The sequence below is a fragment of the Euprymna scolopes genome, chromosome 23 (genome assembly GCF_053919585.1).
Source record: "Euprymna scolopes isolate OS-2025 chromosome 23, ASM5391958v1, whole genome shotgun sequence".
NCBI classification, from domain to species: domain Eukaryota; kingdom Metazoa; phylum Mollusca; class Cephalopoda; order Sepiida; family Sepiolidae; genus Euprymna; species Euprymna scolopes.
In genome coordinates this window covers 79,650,034-79,670,593 of record NC_136504.1, presented here as the reverse complement: position 1 = coordinate 79,670,593, position 20,560 = coordinate 79,650,034, and the positions used below count along the sequence as shown (strand labels likewise).

Genomic DNA, 20,560 nt, shown 5'->3' with positions numbered 1-20,560 from the left:
ACTGAATGTGTATATTTATTTTTTCAAGAAAACTTGCACTTTGTATTGTTTATTTACGTTTATTAATTTTTTTTTTTTTTTTTTTTTTTTTTGCAATTTTTGGAATTTTTTACCAGCATAGTATAAACACTACCAACCTCCCCATGTTAAGAAGGGTTTTTTTTGGGGGAAAAAACACCTCAACCTCGAAAACCATTCTTAATGAATAGGTCGGAAGTGTTAATTCTGCAAGCTGTTCTGAACATGAGGATGTTGAGGGTGTGTTGTCGGAAAATATTGGGAATATTTTACAAATTTTTTAGTACCCAACGTAGTATAAACACCCGAACCTCTCCATGTTATGAAGGGCTTTCAGAGTAAACACCCCAGAAAGCCAAAACATGGAGAGGTTTGGAGTGTTTATTCAAAAGAGGTTTTTAATCTGTGGATGTTGGGGGTGTTTATATGTACAGTCAGGTTTTATTAAGCCAAATTTTTTTTTTATACAATAAAAGATGAATAATTTTTGGCACTTATGCACTTATGTTAGCGTGCTAAAATAATGACGAAAATATTTAGAAAGCCTTTATAAATATGAGTATGGGAATGGTATTTTGTAATTATACTGTACTTTCACCTAACAACCTAATAAAAAAGATATTGTAAAATTGAATTTAAATTGAGAAGACTATGTTACAAAATAGCGCGGTAACATTAGTACATAAACACCTTATTTTAATAATTTATCCCAAATGTTGAGTTGAACGTACAGTGCATATGCAAGAAAATTACAAAGAAATTGGCAGTGAATGTTTGTTTTTCTATTGTAAACAGAACTTAAGAGAAGATGATTCTTATGAAAGGCATAAATCGGTGAAAGTACAGAAATTTGTTGTATCCAGGAAATTTACAAAATAATGCCCTATCAACATATGTTATAAAAAGAAACAAACCTCCTCCATCACCCCCAAAATAATGTAATGTTTCTTTTTTAAAACAATAAAAAAAAATGTCCGTTTGCTGTGGCTCACATTGTTTAACTGGAGAACAAACACCAAACAAAAAATAAAAACAAAGAAGAAAAAATGCATGTTTTTATAAGAAGGAATTAGTGTAGCCAATTTTTTGTTTCCTAAGGAAATTTTTTTTAATTTTTTTTTTTTTTTTTTTTTGCAATTTTTGGAATTTTTTACCAGCATAGTATAAACACTACCAACCTCCCCATGTTAAGAAGGGTTTTTTTGGGGGGAAAAAACACCTCAACTACAAATAGCAAAAATTCACGGGAAATCTCTTAAGCGAATAAACAAAGAAAACAGTTCATTTATAATTGCGGACCGTTATCCTCATCATTTATAGTTGTTTTTCAGGATATTTCGGCCCACTATTCCTCTGTTACATAATACAAACAAACTGAAAGCTGCAGCGATATGCGAGTAGACTAACGTATTCCAAAGGAAAGGAAAACGCAAATCAAGCAAACTGCTAGACGAATGGGATAACGAACACAGCGTTACAGAGGGCAAGCGATAAACGAATAGGAAGAGATTTGGAGAGAGCGAGAGAAAGAAGGCAGCGAGTAATGACGAGAGTGAGTGAAAGAAGACGCAGTTTCACGTAGCTGTATATACGTTTAGTGTCGCAAAGTGAATGAATAAATATAATAGCATATTTAGTAGATGATATCGGAAAAAACCGAAATGCAAACTTAATGTAGCTAATAAAAAAAATCCATAGAAAAAGGTTTTAAAAGAAAAGAACGGATATGTAAACAAATGGTGGCGTGTTTATAAGTGACGAACCGTTCGTTTAATGATGGAAGATGCAAATATCAAAATATGAGAATGTCTTCAGAGCAGCCAATCAGCTTTGTCGGATTTCAGAAAGGGAGACATTATTATCTGTAAATAGGAATATGCGAAGAGTATGGTATGTGTACGTGTTGATTAGCCAGTTAAGAGCGGATAAAATCCCGCAGAGTCGGAATATGTAGAAATGGTGCCAGTGTCCAGTGGGAGTGGTGGGAGTACAAAATAGTTAGAGAGAAATATAGCAACTACTTCCTCTAAAGATGGTGAGATTGTGATCATGTCGCTCCTTGGAAGAAATGTAAGATTTTATTATAACGCCTAAATGTGTATATAATGTGGTTCTAAAGTTACATAAGATAGTATGTATTAGTGTAGACTTAATCAATTTGCATGTGCCATCTGTTGTTGCAAACCTACGGTATCTTGGTCCAGAGGGGAATTTCTGCATTCAAATTATTATATATAGGATTTTGTTAACATTAGAATTTTTGAAGATTAATTTCAAAAACTTTTTTACATAGAATTCGGGAGAAAATATATTGTTGTAGCACTAATCTTGAGAAAAATATTAAAGTTAAGAAAGAATTTTAAATAATTTTAAATTTTGAGTCTGACATTTTGAAAGAATGGTGAGAAATTTGATGTTTTTCTAACACCAGCATCTCACGATCAAAATACTCCCACTCGCTTTTCATAAAATCTCTTCACCAAAGTCCAACAATAAAACTTGTTTCGGCATGCTGTTAACATATGTAATTATTTGGCAACGAGATAATTTAGAAAGAATGAGATGTTTCCATTCGTATGTTCGATATTACATAGTAAGGTGTTGTGAGATTTCAATTGATTGGTTGACATCGCGAACCTTATCAAAATAGTTTAAAACACCACAAACATGAATAAAAAGAAAAAGACAATAAAAAGAAGCAATAAAAAGACAATAGTCAAGTAATTGGACAAGCAATGTTTATTTCTGAGGAAATAGAAAAAGTGTTAGGAGGTTTTGTAACTTACAATGTGAGCATGATTTCACATAAAGGAACATTCTACAATTTCCAGTCAATGAATTCCCGTTCATTAAAAACGACCCTTTGAGCAAGCTCGTGCAAAATACATATTTCTGTAAAAGATTGCTAACTCGACAACGAAAAACCAGAGAAAAAGACCAACAGTACCAAAGACAAGGGAAATGGCACACTATTGCACTCATCCCCCCTACCCTTCAAGACCAACGGAGGCAAATGATAATTCAGTTCATAAACACACTGACAAATGCCAGATATCCACAACGAATCCTGAACTCCCACGCCCATATTCGCACTGACAGGAAGCAAACATATAGATATGCACTCTTGTAATATTCGTTTCTTGCATCCATACTGCAAATATTCTACAAACAAGAGAATTTTTAATGTTTTGTACATTTGTTTGTACATTTGTAAAATATGTTTTGTTTGTTAGGCATGTTTTCACTTTTCCATGCACAGTACAATTTTGGTGAATTTAGCACTTGCTAAATGATGACCTGGCAATTGTTTTTCTTAATTTTTCTCATTCACCACTTATAACGTTTTAATTTTCAGCATGGCTTTTTGTACATTTTTAAAGTAACAACTGACATCTAGTGCCTATCTAATCCAGGTCCAAGTTATGAATAACCAGAGGTCAGCAAAATTTTATACAGTCTGTTATGACAATTTCCCTTTGTCTATAAATTTAGAAAAAAATGTATGTTTCCATCAACATGTTATCCGTAACTCATAATCTTGTAATATCATATATTTTTAGAATGGATTGATCTATCAATTTGATATTTCTGTCAAAAAAACGAAACTAATTTGTGAATACAACACAAATCTGCCAATTTCAACCATGACCTTGACCTTGGACGATGAACTGATGTTAATAGGATCATCTGAGGTAAGTGATAAATCGCTAAAGTAACTTTATCTTTTATTCAAATTTTACTCGATCTTTTTCCATAATTTGGGGTACCTACTCCATTAGATTGGAGGCGACTCTCACATCTGCATCTACAAAGAAACTCCTTAACCTGCCTCATCTGCAATTTAAAATAATTTGTTGAAAAATGCAACACATTTCCAGCATTATTTTCAGATACGTCCTTATTTGCTTGATTCCCTGCTGCTAGATAAAAAAAAAAATAAGCCCATCAACCACTTGGCTGCAGAAAAAAGGGATGAACTCCAGGAGTGCGCTCCTTTCTATAGAGCCCTGTCTTCAACCCTTCTCCGCGTTGTAGAATCACTGTTTATTTGTACTGTTGAAAACTCCTACAAATCTATGATAACTCTCAGTATTTTCAGTCTTGTGTAATTTCTTATTTGTTTTTTAAGTTAATTTCTTGACATTTTTTTATTACAGGGCATCATTCAACTTCATAAAGCGGATAAATTGAATGAAATCAAAGTCCTATTCAATGAAAGCAGCTCTCCTTTTGTTGACGTGAAATGTGTCTATCCCGGCACACATACGGCCGCTGTAAGCATCAGTTTTGTTTTTCACTCTAATTATGATAAATGTCGTTATCTTCAGAATGTTATCCTTTTTAGCTCTCATTTTATTCGGTGATGCTCAGTGTACCTCTCTCAATTGTTATTACGGCGACCGTCATTCGAGGTTTTGACTGTGACAATCAGTCCTACAGAAACTGGGTCATTTAGGTGGCTTTTTAGCTGTCGGACTGAGGCAGTCTAAGGTGGTTCACTCTCCCATGTGTTGCCCTCAAGCTTTTGGGAAGGGGAGCAAGTTTATCTTTTGTTGGCTGAAGTGTCCTCACTAGAGAATGCAGACTTATTTTTCAGGACCAAAATGCTCCTCTTTCGGGGATGCTGGCTCATTTATCTCACCTTCCGACCTTGTGTCACATCTTTACAAAGTGGGAGAAAGGTATATACCAGAAAGCTACAAGTGACTGACTGAGTGAGAGGAAGGCGAGAAAAGTACTGTCATTAACCGGGTTATTAATGTATGACGTTTGACTAAGAATATATTGTTCGGTTTGATAACCGCGTCCGTGTTATTCTTTTTACTAACCTATGGCAATAACAAATGACGAACTCACGACGGAAATCTAAAAATATTCCAGTGTTCCAAGATCAACAGGCTAATGAAAAAAAAAAAAAAAACTGTTCCACTAACAATTGGTGAATAAAGATTCGAGAATGCACACTGAATTTAAAATACCAATAACTGGTATAAATAAAAAATAAAATGCTAATAACAACGAGCGAACAAAACGAAACTCAGGGTTTCACATAGTATGGCAAAAAGGAATTGAAAATATGAAAACACACAGATTCGGACGTCAGAACGAAAAACAATCTACAAACTAGTAACTTGAAAATGATAAAAAAATTCTATGACTTTACTTCCTCGTTGTTCTAGACTATAGCAATTTATTGTTCTTCAACTAGCCACGCACAAAAAAAAAGTTTGCTTTTGTGTGTGTAAAGAACAACAGTTTTTACTAACCTAACAGAAATGTTAATCAATTCATATTTGCTGCGTGTTATTAGTTTTTCTATTTCAAAACTATTTTTCGCGCTATCAAGAAAAATATCAGCTTTATCAAAACATCTTGAGTCAGTAAATTCATTAAATAAAATAAATTCATTAAATAGTTAGGTTCAAAATGAATGGCCGATGCTCAAAATGTTTAAACATTTTGACCTCCCCCTTAACTTAAAAATTCATCAAAAATCAGGAAATTAACCAATTTTAACTAAATCTTCAGTATTTATCAAATAATGATCACGAAATATAATGGACCCATTATTTTTATTTGAATCTAGTAAAAATGTATTATTTTGTTTAAACAAAAAACACTTTTACTTAAGTTACGGTTTTCAGTAGTAAAAATAATGACTGAATTTATTTTTGTATTTTTTATGAAAATACAAAAAAAAATTTTTTTTAGGAATATTACGAAAAAGTCCCTAAAGTTTGTATTAATGAAATCGATATAACTTGAAGAAAATTAATTATTTGAACTAACGGTATTACCATTGAATTAAGCATTGTTTATTTAATATTTTCACACAAAAAAGTTTGTATTGCAAAAAATATTCCTTCTTTTATAAGATTACATTTTAAGTGTAATTTTTATATGTAAGATTTTTAATATTTTCATTTGATCGTCTAATCATCAGCGTAACATAATTTTTATATAAGCTTGAAAAATAAAATAAAATTGCAAAAATTTTAAAGCAGAACCACAGAAAAATAATTAAATTAAAAAATGGTGAAAATTATACAAACGTTCACCATAGGTATTATGGATATACGGTTCTGTAAAAAAAAAGAAACAAACAAAACCAGTTTTATCCCTCCCCTCTCTCCCTCAAACCACCTGACGTCATTTTCAAATACTCCTGTAGAAGTTTTTATGCGCTTCCATAATTTTGCTGTTATGTTTTATTTGGCATTAATAAACAAATCTCGTTGCTACAGCTGGCATATTTTTGGATAATTATTATCTTTTTTTAACAAAAGTTAAGTACATTTATTTTATTAATTCATTATCTTAAGACTTTAAGTTAATAATTGGAAATAATTCCAGAAAACTTGCCATAAAAATTTTAGACACAATCATTTTCATAATGTGTTTTGGTGTTTCTACAGAATCTTCGGAAATCGTAAAAGTGAATTTCATACTAGAAAACAATGGTATCTACATATGCCTAGTACTTTTAAGATGATTATATCCAAAAATTATGAAAATTGGTGTTTATTAGCTATTTTCTTTTCAGATAAAGTTAATGTACAGAGGGAGATAAAGCGCCTTCCTAGGGTTTTTCTCGTCTAAGTTTTATAGGATGGTGCTTTTGGGAGGGTATTTCATAGCATATCTTTTAAAACTTTATGTAGTCATGTTTAGGGGGGTATTTGGTCTTATAGATAATATTGGGTCATCAGGAGAGAATACGCACCGTTTCGGGGCCTTCCTCTCTACGGTTTGTTCGCGTATCGCCCCCCCCCTCACTGATGTGAGGCCCAATTATCTGCGCAATACAGTTAAAAGAAAAGACGTTTGATAATTAAATGGCTCTTGTTACGAGCAACGGTTTTGCGCATGTCGTTCAATGTTCAAAGGCTACGTCTGACATATATGTTAGGACGTGCACATATCGAAGAAAATAATGATAATATTAGTAACAATAATAAACAATAATAATAACAACAATAATAATAAAAGTACTATATATATATATGTATATATATGTATATAACTAAAGGTATATATATATACATAACATTAATTATATATATATATATACGGCATAATCACATTGACACACTATTAGATTATCGAAGTTAAACAACGATGAGCCTGGCCAGTACCATATGGGTGACCATTTGGGAATACTAAGTACTGTATATACTGAGAACGTAGAACTTTCCACGTTTGTACCTGAGGGCACGTTTTAAAAAAGACACTGAGAGAGATACACCCTCAATCTTTGTTAAGACATGTATATATGAGAAAAAAAATAACTTATATAAAACCTGATGTTTGCTGTCTGCTCTGTCCGTGACATTCAATTGCACTGACTGAGATAACAGTTGTTTGAAAAAGTATGAATGGTTCTGCACTAGCCTTCATCACTATAAATAATTCATCAGTGTAGATTTCAGACAACTTAATTGTTGTGTGAACTTCATACGTCGAAATTGATGTCAGAATCCAATTGTGTGTGTGTGTGTGTGTGTGTGTGTGTGTGTGTGTGTGTGTGTGTGTGTGTGTGTGTGTGTGTGTGTGTGTGTTGCATTAGTAAAAATAGTGGAAACTGGAAAATTCATTCCACAATTATATGTCTTAATTTGCTTTAGTTCATGTTCACCCGTTCCATGTTTGCATTGTATATACACACTAAACAATGTTTCAAACAAACTACACAAACCTCTTATTCAATTAATGAGTAGAATCTTTCAGTCTATTCTCAACAGAACTATTTTGTGTTCTTTTGGACAAAGCGTTGGTTTTACTACTAAAAGATTTGGTTGTCGGCATTTTTCTGCTAGCTAACTATAATGTTGCCACAATATAATCAATAAAATAATCAATAATAAGAGCACTAGTTGCAAGCACTTCTAACACGCATATTATTTTCATTATCAAAATTAAAAATGAAGACATCAGTTATAAACTAAAAAAGTACAGAATGACCCTCCAAAAATGCCATCTATGAAATTGATAATAAAATTTACAATCCTTTCTGCAAGTTCAGACACATTTGGTACAAATAAATTTCATTCTATGCCTGGTTTGTCCATCAAGTTTCACTCACGAATGTTAAACAGACTTTGTTTTATTGCCTTTCAAAAATAAGGACAACTAGAGCTGACATGTAAAATTCTCAATAACTCTGAAAAAAAAAAAAACACTCCTTTATAGGCACTGCTCTGATCTCAGTTGTGATGGCCCTCTTCAGTTCAGGAATAGTTGAGATTTTTATTTTGATAAACATTATCTTTTAGATTAGCAGTTCTTCCAGATTAAAAAAAAATATGCAGGATTCAGGTTCAGTGAGTGAAAATGACATCATGGTAAAATGACTGCCGAAACGTGTTCCTTCATATAATTGAATGACAATAAAACCAAGACTGTTGGGAAGTCATGACTAAAACTTGGTGGACAAGACAGACATGGACTGAAGTGTATTTGTACCAAATATAATTGGATTGCAGAAAGTATTGTGACATTTATTATGAATTCTATAGATGCACCAACCTGAATAATTATTAAAACTATTATAAGATTTCTTGTATTATTTGGATTCATTGGACTACTGTTCTCCTCTTGAGCGTCATTTTCACAATATTTCGGTCGATGTAACCTTCGACCCTCTTCAGGTGTATCTTGTCGAACTCGAGTTCTACAGAAACATTTCCGAGTTTGACAAGATACACTTGGAAAAGGCTGGAGGTTACATCGACCAAAACGTTGTGAAAATCACACTCAAGATGAGAATAGTAGTCCGATAAATCCAAATAATATGAATAACGAATCCTCATCTAAAAAATACAGAAACGTCAAATAAGATTTTAATTTATATAAGAAGGTTTTGCTATTTCTGCATTAATAAGATCAATTACAATTTTACATTTGATTTAAAAATTAGTCTCAATTTTGCAGAAGGTGATTTATGAGTATTTAAAAAAAATGTATTCAAGAGAATTTTGTAATATGTTAGTTTCAGCAAATCTAAATCTTTTGTATTTCAGACGATTCAACAAGATGGATTGGTCCAATTATGGGACATTGGTACCGGAAAGAAATGTTCTTCCATGTCTTTACGCAAGAGAGTAAGAGGCTTTTTCTTTCATCTGTAACTTGTCAATATTTGTAATTACGATGACAAACTAGAGATCATACATTTTTGTATGCGCTTCAACACAAATCTTCACAAAATGTAATAATCACTTTTCAATCTTGGGCATGTCGCTTATCTTCTTGAGATTCTCATGGATGGCTCGGATCTTGAGGAGAAATCGACTCTGAAATTCTTGGTCTTTCTTATCAAATCTTTCTTGAAGTTCATGCATAAGGTCCATTATACTTTCTGCTTTTCATAAAATCGGTTCACATACAGAATATTTGCATATTTTTCATTTCAATTTTTGAACTGCAAACAAAGCGCTTTAAATGGAATGCATAAATTTAAATGGAATGCATAAATTTTAAAATTTTAAAATTTCCTTTAGTGTATTGAATCAAATTATTTGCAAATAAAAAAATCTCTGAATTATTATATGCACCAAATTGTCAAACAATATGCTGTTTTTATATAAGATGTTTAACTTTTAGGAGAATGCCTGTGTAAATTCGCTATAAAAAATGATCCTTGTGCAGTTTATGTTTCCCAAAAAATTCTTCCCTTTTCTCTAAAGCGATTATTTCAATTTTTTTACGATTTCGATTGTATTGAACAACAGATAACACAGATAGTTTTGAGATACTCAACTGTTCACATTTTAGAGAAGGCGGCTGCGATCTAAGTTTATGGTAAAATGATTCTCTACTAGAAATTTATCCCTTCAATTCAATGTTGTTAAGGCGTAATTCATGAAATAAAAATTTATCCCTTCAATTCAATGTTGTTAAGGCGTAATTCATGAAATAAAAATTTATCCCTTCAATTCAATGTTGTTAAGGCGTAATTCATGAAATAAAAATTTATCCCTTCAATTCAATGTTGTTAAGGCGTAATTCATGAAATAAAAATTTATCCCTTCAATTCAATGTTGTTAAGGCGTAATTCATGAAATAAAAATTTATCCCTTCAATTCAATTTTGTTAAGGCGTAATTCATGAAATAAAAATTTATCCCTTCAATTCAATATTGTTAAGGCGTAGTTCATGAAATAAAAATTTATCCCTTCAATTCAATTTTGTTAAGGCGTAATTCATGAAATAAAAATTTATCCCTTCAATTCAATGTTGTTAAGGCGTAATTCATGAAATAAAAATTTATCCCTTCAATTCAATGTTGTTAAGGCGTAATTCATGAAATAAAAAGAAAGGATAGTAAGATAGGCTAAGAAATGATCTTCTTTTAAATAGAAAAGTTTATTTACTTATGAAATCGTCAAGGAGAAGAACATTTAAAGTTGCATATAATTCCTTGTGTAGGCGTCATGTAAAACAAGAAATGGCAGTATTACTATCGTTAATTTAACAATACTGACAAGAAAGTTATTTCTGAAAATAGTTTTAATCTAACGAAACAAAAATGAATAATAAACAAAACAAGTACTTGCAATAATTGTTTGGCAAACAAAAAAGGAAGTGGTAGCAAAGCTGGTTACTTACACGAAATGTCTCCAACTAACAAAATTGAAATGAAGAAAAACTGCACTATTCTATATTTTCTAGATAAAAACTTGAAAAAAAAATTTAATTTATTATTATAAATTTAAAAAACAATTTTCTTTTATTTATTAATACAAACTAATTTTTTTTAATTTGTTATTATAAATTAAATTGTTTTTTAATTTATAATAATAAATTAAAAAACAATTTTTAAAAATTTATTATTACAAATTAAATTTTTTTATTTATTATCATAAATTAAAAAAAATTTAAAAAGATTTTTTAATTTATTATAATAAATTTTTAAAAAATTAATTCATTATTATAAATAAAAAAATATTACGTTTTTATCTAGAGATGGTCAGAAAGGCAGAATGTTCGATGGTTAGTTGAAAGGTTTCAAAATCAATGCGAAATATCTCTCACCAATTTCTCAACCTAACAAAAAATATCTCCACCTCAAAAAAATACAGTGCAAAAACGCAAATTGATGGTATGCTACACACAAAGCTGTGTGCTGTCCAGTAATCAAGCCTGGCAGCAACAGAATCATTAAGTTGTCTCTCGTGATTTCGTCCAGGTTAAAAGAAGTGCCAATTCACTGAAAATCACTAAAAAAGCGCAAGTGAACAGGACGTGTACTTTGTAGACTGGTATTTGTTGAATCTGTCTTGTTCATCTGGATTTTATTTTTATCGACAAGACACATCGATGCCAAATGTAATTTAGGGATGTCATCTCCTAATATACTATTCCTTTTCAAATCAGCTATTCTTTCCTCAATTCACCGGGGTGAGATTTTTACTTCTTCCAACACGTGTTATTATTATAATTTTTTTTTTTATTCTTTGCAGTTATGTTCATTAGATTGTAGTCCAGTCAGCACTGTATTGGCCGTTGGATGTGTAACCGGCCATGTTTTTATCATTGATGTTATTAACCTAAAAAATCCAAGGTTGATTTACTGTACCCAACTTTGTAACGCTGCCATTATACATACACAGTAAGTACACTCATAAATTTAAACAAATTGAAATAAAATATATGTGCTTACGTGATACAATAGCTGCCCTTGCCCCCAACCCCAATTTCAAGGAAGTGGGACACTGGGTAAGGAAAGAAATAGAAAATAGGATTTATCAAGGAAGTAAGGTAGACAAAAGAAAATTGGTATGGGATAGTTGGTCAGTGTGTTGTTAACAATAGACCTGAGATATATTTAGATTTGGTTTGCAGGTACTTTATGATTGATAATGAGTTTTATGGCCTTAAGAAGTGGCTATGAGTAGGAACGACAATAGAAACGATTGACTGATGGCACAATGAGACTTAATAACAGTTGTGAGTCAGAATGGACCGTTAGTTGGATGCTTGCTGAGTTGAGAGCTAGACATAGTTGAAGACGGATCATGACTCGGAGCAAATGAGAAAAATTAACTAATCAACTAACTGATGGAAATGACCTCGATAGTAGATATAGATGTGGGCCTTAGCATGTAGAGGGTCAATGATGTCACACACACCTAGAGTGAAATGTTGGAGTCTGTGTTTTCTTTTGTTTTCCTTTTTTCTTTTTTTTATACTTGTTAACCCGTGTTCTCCCCTTGACAGCTGCCAGTGTGAGAAACAATAATGACACAACCAGAACAAGAGAAGAATAAGAAGACCGTGGCACAGAACGTTGGGGCAGTGAGCTAACGGTGATGCGATCACTATGAATCCAATAATGTAAACATCCATGAGTCACAACTTTAGTTGGACTTCAAGGAGGATGGGGCCAGTGAGTCTACTATGGGTGACAGATACTTTGGAGGAAGATCAGAGTTTTCTTGCATTCATTAATACTCATTTCATTATAAGAGCAACTTTCTGGCGAATATACCCAATGAACCAAGTGCGCTTAAAAGGACGGTTACAATCATAAAATGATCTTTCGCTTAGAGCCTTTGGAATATCCTAAAATTGAATAAAAAAGTAAATAACGTTTCATTCAAATTTTTGGTGAATTTTGAGTAAAAAAATAATCAAGCAAATTTAATAGATGTGCAAAAATAGCCATTTTGTGTCATTTGGAATCCTTACGTTCCACAGTAAAAATATAAGAGTGTTTTTGTTTACTTGCTTTTTATATTTTTAACCGTGTTACTTTATAAAAATTTGAAGAGTAGAAGATTAACAGGAGCAAATTGTGACAAAAACATAAGTACTTTTGATTACTTATTTGAAAAATAACAAAGTAAATATAAAATGCCTTTTTGTCAGTTTAAACTTATGATTTGATTTTCTTTCAGATATCTCAGGTTCAGGACATTTCAGCAGCATTTTCATTTTGCCAGCATAATAAAAATATAAAAAATGTAAATTTTGTTCTATTACATCCGCTTAGGCATTACTTCCTTCGTCAGGAGGAGGGAGTTACTACCGACGGGTCAGATCTAGCTTATTTTTGTAGGTAATCTTTTAGCATCCATGATCATTCTTTGACTGGTCAGAAATGCTCACACTTCAAATTAAGCCCAACATTGTGCTACAAACGGCCAAATAATTGAATTTGAACAATTTTTATCGGTTTACAAAAATCTCTTTCTATTGTATAAACACCAATCTATCATTTTATTTTGCAAAATAAATCTTTTTTTATATAAAAGAAAAACACATAAAAAATTGCATTTTATTTTTAAGATTTGATTCAAACGGTGAATACTTATTCACGGGATCAGAAAGTAATCATATGTTCATTCAAGATGGCAGTGAAGCAACTAAATTCGAGATTTACGGTTACATAAGTAAGTATCTGATGATATATATAAGTTATATAAGTACTATGTGATTCGTTGATGACACAATATCAAATCAAAAACTATAATAAAAGTATATATATATATATATATATTATTTTAATTGGAATTCATTATTGAGATGAGTATTATTTATATTAATTTATTTATTGCAAACTATTATTCTCATCTTTATTAGTTGTTGTTTTAACAACCAATAAAGATGAGAATAATAGTCCGCAATAAATAAATTAATATAATAAAAGTATCAGATCATTCCATAATTAATGCCTGCAACTTGATAATATCAATAATAATAATAATAATTCTAATAAATCCTATGCTGTGTGTATGATTTTGGAGATGAGGATTCATACTTTGAATTATTCATACTATAATTCTTATCTGGGTTATTATATTCACAACGTTCCAGTCAATATACCCTCATAACTTTTTTTAAGTATGTCTTTTAGAACTTGGATGTATTCTAGTCGAGTTCAATAAGATACACCTGAAATAGGTCGAAGGTTACATCGGCCGAAATGTTGTGAGTTATTCTGTTATTCAGATAAGATGAGAACAATAATCTGAAACTGTTTTATTGAGTAAACGATATATTTATGATATTTGTTTTTATGCTTCTTTAGACATTTCCTGCTTTAATTTTAACATATCTAAGGCAATGGCAGAAACACTAGAGGGAGACCTCCAATCTGTAGTGGAACGGAGACAAAAATGGATGATCACATTGAATACTGCCAAGACTAAGCTTGTTTCCTTCAATAATTACAAGAAACCTTACCAACCACTAATAGCTATGGCTAAAGATACATTACCTGAAAGTACTTCATTCAAACTCCTCGGCTTAACGTTCACAGGGAACATGAGTTGGAACAAATACATCGAGAGCATTGCCAAAGCTGCTGCGAAGAAGGTGGGCTTTCTCTACCGTGCTAGAAAGTTACTTAGATCCGAAAGTATCCTGTATCTCTACAAGGCCACCATTCGCCCATGTATGGAGTATTGTTGTCACATTTGTGCTGGTGTATCTGCTACTGGTCTCTCAATCCTGGACAGGGTTCAAAAGAGATTCGCCAACCTGATAGGCCCTGAACTGTCACCTAGGCTTCAACCTCTGTCCCATTGACGGAATGTGCATCCCTCTGCCTGTTTTACAAGTATTTTAATGGTGGATGCTCCGACGAACTACAAGTCCTTGTACCCCCTCGACATAAATACCTCCATCAAATCAACAAGCAACAAAGTTCCACCCCTACACAGTAGAGATCCCTAGATGTAAGAAAGCCTTCTACTCTTAATACTTTCTTTCCAAGAACTGCTAGACTCTGGAATTCCCTTCTGGGTTCCTGTTTCCCCAACTGTATTGACATGCAGAAGCCCAAGTGTAATGTGAACAGACATCTTGCTGCTCAACTCCCTACATAGTATCTCTGCAACTTATGTCCCTGATAGTAGCCCCCTACATGAAAGTGGCATTGTGCCTTGTTTGGGGTGAAAATGTAATAAAAAAAAAAAACTATCTTCTGCATTCAAATCCTAAAACAAGCTAGAATCTTACTGTGTTTATATAATAGTGCTCAATAACAAATAGAGCCGTATGTTTATCTTGATTTTTCACTTTGCTATTTGTAGATTTTAAAGGTCCAATCGTGAAGTTTACAATTGACAGTTCAAAAGACGTTGTTGTTTATGTGATCGTTAGCCAAACTCTGACGGAGAAAGAAGTTGAGTCGGATAAACTGTACATTTTTCAATTGTACAAAGATTTTAAAAACAGTAAGTTTACATTTTCTTAATTTATCACATGTATTTGCATTATATTGTAGCTATTCTTCTTTTAAGTTATGTCATTTTATTTTCTAGACAAAGTGTAAATTCAACAACCCATCTCGATTGATCTCTGAAAAGAACGGATTTAGCATTATACCCTATCTGACATCATTCACACACCATACCTCTCCCAACATAAACAGGGGTTGTTACTCACGGCCAATAGATGGCCTTATTGAGGAAGTTTTATTCGTTTGCTGAGGTGCAGTTTCTTACTGATAAAATGGTAACATTTTCTTATCAATCGTTTATTCGTCTATTATTATACCAAGGTGCATTAAAAGATAGTTATTGTTGTGCTTTAAGTATGTAACTGTAATCACTTGACTAGAAATTGGAGTGTTGCAAATAATGTGTAGATTCAAGCAACGAGGACATATGATAAATGTAATTTCATTTTGTGTTTAACTAAAATTAATTATGATGGAAGCGATTGTTGTTGTTCAATTTATAATTCTTATGGAAGAAAACCCCCAAGTCTCCAAATTAGAGATAATCTACATAATGCCACCAAAGTGTATTTGTAACTGGGAATGAAGTCGATATTGGACTCCATCGAGTTGGAAGATTATTTACACCAGAAAGCATCTTATATTCTAATATATATTATTTACACCAGAAAGCATTTTATATTATAATATATATTATTTACACCAGAAAGCATTTTATATTATAATATATATTATTTACACCAGAAAGCATCTTATATTCTAATATATATTATTTACACCAGAAAGCATCTTATATTATAATATATATTATTTATAGTAATTGTCTGTATTTTTTTATTATTATTATTCATATATTATTAACACCAGAGAGCATCTTATATTCTAATATATATATTATTTACACCAGAAAGCATCTTATATTTTAATATATATTATTTACACCAGAAAGCATCTTATATTCTAATATATATTATTTACACCAGAAAGCATCTTATATTCTAATATAAATTATTTACACCAGAAAGCATCTTATATTATAATATATATTATTTACACCAGAAAGCATCTTATATTCTAATATAAATTATTTACACCAGAAAGCATCTTATATTCTAATATATATTATTTACACCATAAAGCATCTTATATTCTAATATATATTATTTACACCAGAAAGCATCTTATATTCTAATATAAATTATTTATAGTAATTATCTGTATTTTTTTATTATTATTATTCATGTATTATTTACACCAGAAAGCATCTTATATTCTAATATATATTATTTACACCAGAAAGCATCTTATATTCTAATATATATTATTTACACCATAAAGCATCTTATATTCTAATATATATTATTTACACCATAAAGCATCTTATATTCTAATATAAATTATTTACACCAGAAAGCATCTTATATTCTAATATATATTATTTACACCAGAAAGCATCTTATATTCTAATATGAATTATTTACACCAGAAAGCATCTTATATTCTAATATATATTATTTACACCAGAAAGCATCTTATATTCTAATATATATTATTTACACCATAAAGCATCTTATATTCTAATATATATTATTTACACCATAAAGCATCTTATATTCTAATATAAATTATTTACACCAGAAAGCATCTTATATTCTAATATATATTATTTACACCATAAAGCATCTTATATTCTAATATAAATTATTTACACCAGAAAGCATCTTATATTCTAATATATATTATTTACACCAGAAAGCATCTTATATTCTAATATATATTATTTACACCATAAAGCATCTTATATTCTAATATATATTATTTACACCATAAAGCATCTTATATTCTAATATAAATTATTTACACCAGAAAGCATCTTATATTATAATATATATTATTTACACCAGAAAGCATCTTATATTCTAATATAAATTATTTACACCAGAAAGCATCTTATATTCTAATATATATTATTTACACCATAAAGCATCTTATATTCTAATATATATTATTTACACCAGAAAGCATCTTATATTCTAATATAAATTATTAATAGTAATTATCTGTATTTTTTTATTATTATTATTCATGTATTATTTACACCAGAAAGCATCTTATATTCTAATATAAATTATTTACACCAGAAAGCATCTTATATTCTAATATAAATTATTTACACCAGAAAGCATCTTATATTCTAATATATATTATTTACACCAGAAAGCATCTTATATTCTAATATATATTATTTACACCATAAAGCATCTCATATTCTAATATATATTATTTACACCAGAAAGCATCTTATATTATAATATAAATTATTTACACCAGAAAGCATCTTATATTCTAATATAAATTATTTACACCAGAAAGCATCTTATATTCTAATATATATTATTTACACCATAAAGCATCTTATATTATAATATATATTATTTACACCATAAAGCATCTTATATTCTAAGATATATTATTTACACCATAAAGCATCTTATATTCTAATATATATTATTTACACCAGAAAGCATCTTATATTCTAATATAAATTATTCACACCAGAAAGCATCTTATATTCTAATATAAATTATTTACACCAGAAAGCATCTTATATTCTAATATATATTATTTACACCATAAAGCATCTTATATTCTAATATATATTATTTACACCAGAAAGCATCTTATATTCTAATATATATTATTTACACCATAAAGCATCTTATATTCTAATATATATTATTTACACCAGAAAGCATCTTATATTCTAATATATATTATTTACACCAGAAAGCATCTTATATTCTAATATATATTATTTACACCATAAAGCATCTTATATTCTAATATATATTATTTACACCAGAAAGCATCTTATATTCTAATATATATTATTTACACCAGAAAGCATCTTATATTATAATATAAATTATTTACACCAGAAAGCATCTTATATTCTAATATAAATTATTTACACCAGAAAGCATCTTATATTCTAATATAAATTATTTACACCAGAAAGCATCTTATATTCTAATATATATTATTTACACCATAAAGCATCTTATATTCTTATATATATTATTTACACCATAAAGCATCTTATATTATAATATATATTATTTATAGTAATTATCTGTATTTTTTTTATTATTATTATTCATGTATTATTTACACCAGAAAGCATCTTATATTATAATATAAATTATTTACACCAGAAAGCATCTTATATTCTAATATATATTATTTACACCAGAAAGCATCTTATATTATAATATATATTATTTATAGTAATTGTCTGTATTTTTTTATTATTATTATTCATATATTATTAACACCAGAGAGCATCTTATATTCTAATATATATATTATTTACACCAGAAAGCATCTTATATTCTAATATATATTATTTACACCAGAAAGCATCTTATATTCTAATATATATTATTTACACCAGAAAGCATCTTATATTCTAATATAAATTATTTACACCAGAAAGCATCTTATATTCTAATATATATTATTTACACCAGAAAGCATCTTATATTCTAATATATATTATTTACACCAGAAAGCATTTTATATTATAATATAAATTATTTACACCAGAAAGCATCTTATATTCTAATATATATTATTTACACCATAAAGCATCTTATATTCTAATATAAATTATTTACACCAGAAAGCATCTTATATTCTAATATATATATTATTTACACCAGAAAGCATCTTATATTCTAATATATATTATTTACACCAGAAATCATCTTATATTCTAATATATATTATTTACACCAGAAAGCATCTTATATTCTAATATAAATTATTTACACCAGAAAGCATCTTATATTCTAATATATATTATTTACACCAGAAAGCATCTTATATTCTAATATATATTATTTACACCATAAAGCATCTTATATTCTAATATATATTATTTACACCAGAAAGCATCTTATATTCTAATATATATTATTTACACCATAAAGCATCTTATATTCTAATATATATTATTTACACCATAAAGCATCTTATATTCTAATATAAATTATTTACACCAGAAAGCATCTTATATTCTAATATATATTATTTACACCAGAAAGCATCTTATATTCTAATATAAATTATTTACACCAGAAAGCATCTTATATTATAATATATATTATTTACACCAGAAAGCATCTTATATTCTAATATAAATTATTTACACCAGAAAGCATCTTATATTCTAATATATATTATTTACACCATAAAGCATCTTATATTCTAATATATATTATTTACACCAGAAAGCATCTTATATTCTAATATAAATTATTTATAGTAATTATCTGTATTGTTTTATTATTATTATTCATGTATTATTTACACCAGAAAGCATCTTATATTCTAATATATATTATTTACACCAGAAAGCATCTTATATTCTAATATATATTATTTACACCATAAAGCATCTTATATTCTAATATATATTATTTACACCAGAAAGCATCTTATATTCTAATATAAATTATTTACACCAGAAAGCATCTTATATTCTAATATATATTATTTACACCAGAAAGCATCTTATATTCTAATATAAATTATTTACACCAGAAAGCATCTTATATTCTAATATATATTATTTACACCAGAAAGCATCTTATATTCTAATATATATTATTTACACCAGAAAGCATCTTATATTCTAATATAAATTATTTACACCAGAAAGCATCTTATATTCTAATATATATTATTTACACCAGAAAGCATCTTATATTCTAATATATATTATTTACACCAGAAAGCATTTTATATTATAATATAAATTATTTACAGCAGAAAGCATCTTATATTCTAATATATATTATTTACACCATAAAGCATCTTATATTCTAATATAAATTATTTACACCAGAAAGCATCTTATATTCTAATATATATATTATTTACACCAGAAAGCATCTTATATTCTAATATATATTATTTACACCAGAAAGCATCTTATATTCTAATATATATTATTTACACCAGAAAGCATCTTATATTCTAATATATATTATTTACACCAGAAAGCATCTTATATTCTAATATAAATTATTTACACCAGAAAGCATCTTATATTCTAATATATATTATTTACACCAGAAAGCATCTTATATTCTAATATATATTATTTACACCAGAAAGCATCTTATATTCTAATATATATTATTTACACCAGAAAGCATCTTATATTCTAATATAAATTATTTACACCAGAAAGCATCTTATATTCTAATATATATATTATTTACACCAGAAAGCATCTTATATTCTAATATATATTATTTACACCAGAAAGCATCTTATATTCTAATATAT

The 20,560-nt window shown here is 29.2% G+C and overlaps 1 protein-coding gene across 5 annotated transcripts in view; it reads left to right on the top strand.

The window, feature by feature from the left end:
- Positions 1–20,560, top strand: part of LOC145246036 (cilia- and flagella-associated protein 43-like) — a 456,783-nt gene that overhangs the window by 86,082 nt on the left and 350,141 nt on the right. For all 5 annotated transcript variants that reach the window (XM_080107869.1, XM_080107868.1, XM_080107867.1 and 2 more), the window contains exons 8-13: positions 3,579–3,710; positions 4,176–4,292; positions 9,039–9,119; positions 11,481–11,629; positions 13,309–13,412; positions 15,057–15,200. In XM_080107869.1, coding sequence (XP_079963995.1) covers positions 3,579–3,710; positions 4,176–4,292; positions 9,039–9,119; positions 11,481–11,629; positions 13,309–13,412; positions 15,057–15,200 — 727 coding nt within the window. The remainder of the gene's footprint in view (positions 1–3,578; positions 3,711–4,175; positions 4,293–9,038; positions 9,120–11,480; positions 11,630–13,308; positions 13,413–15,056; positions 15,201–20,560) is intronic.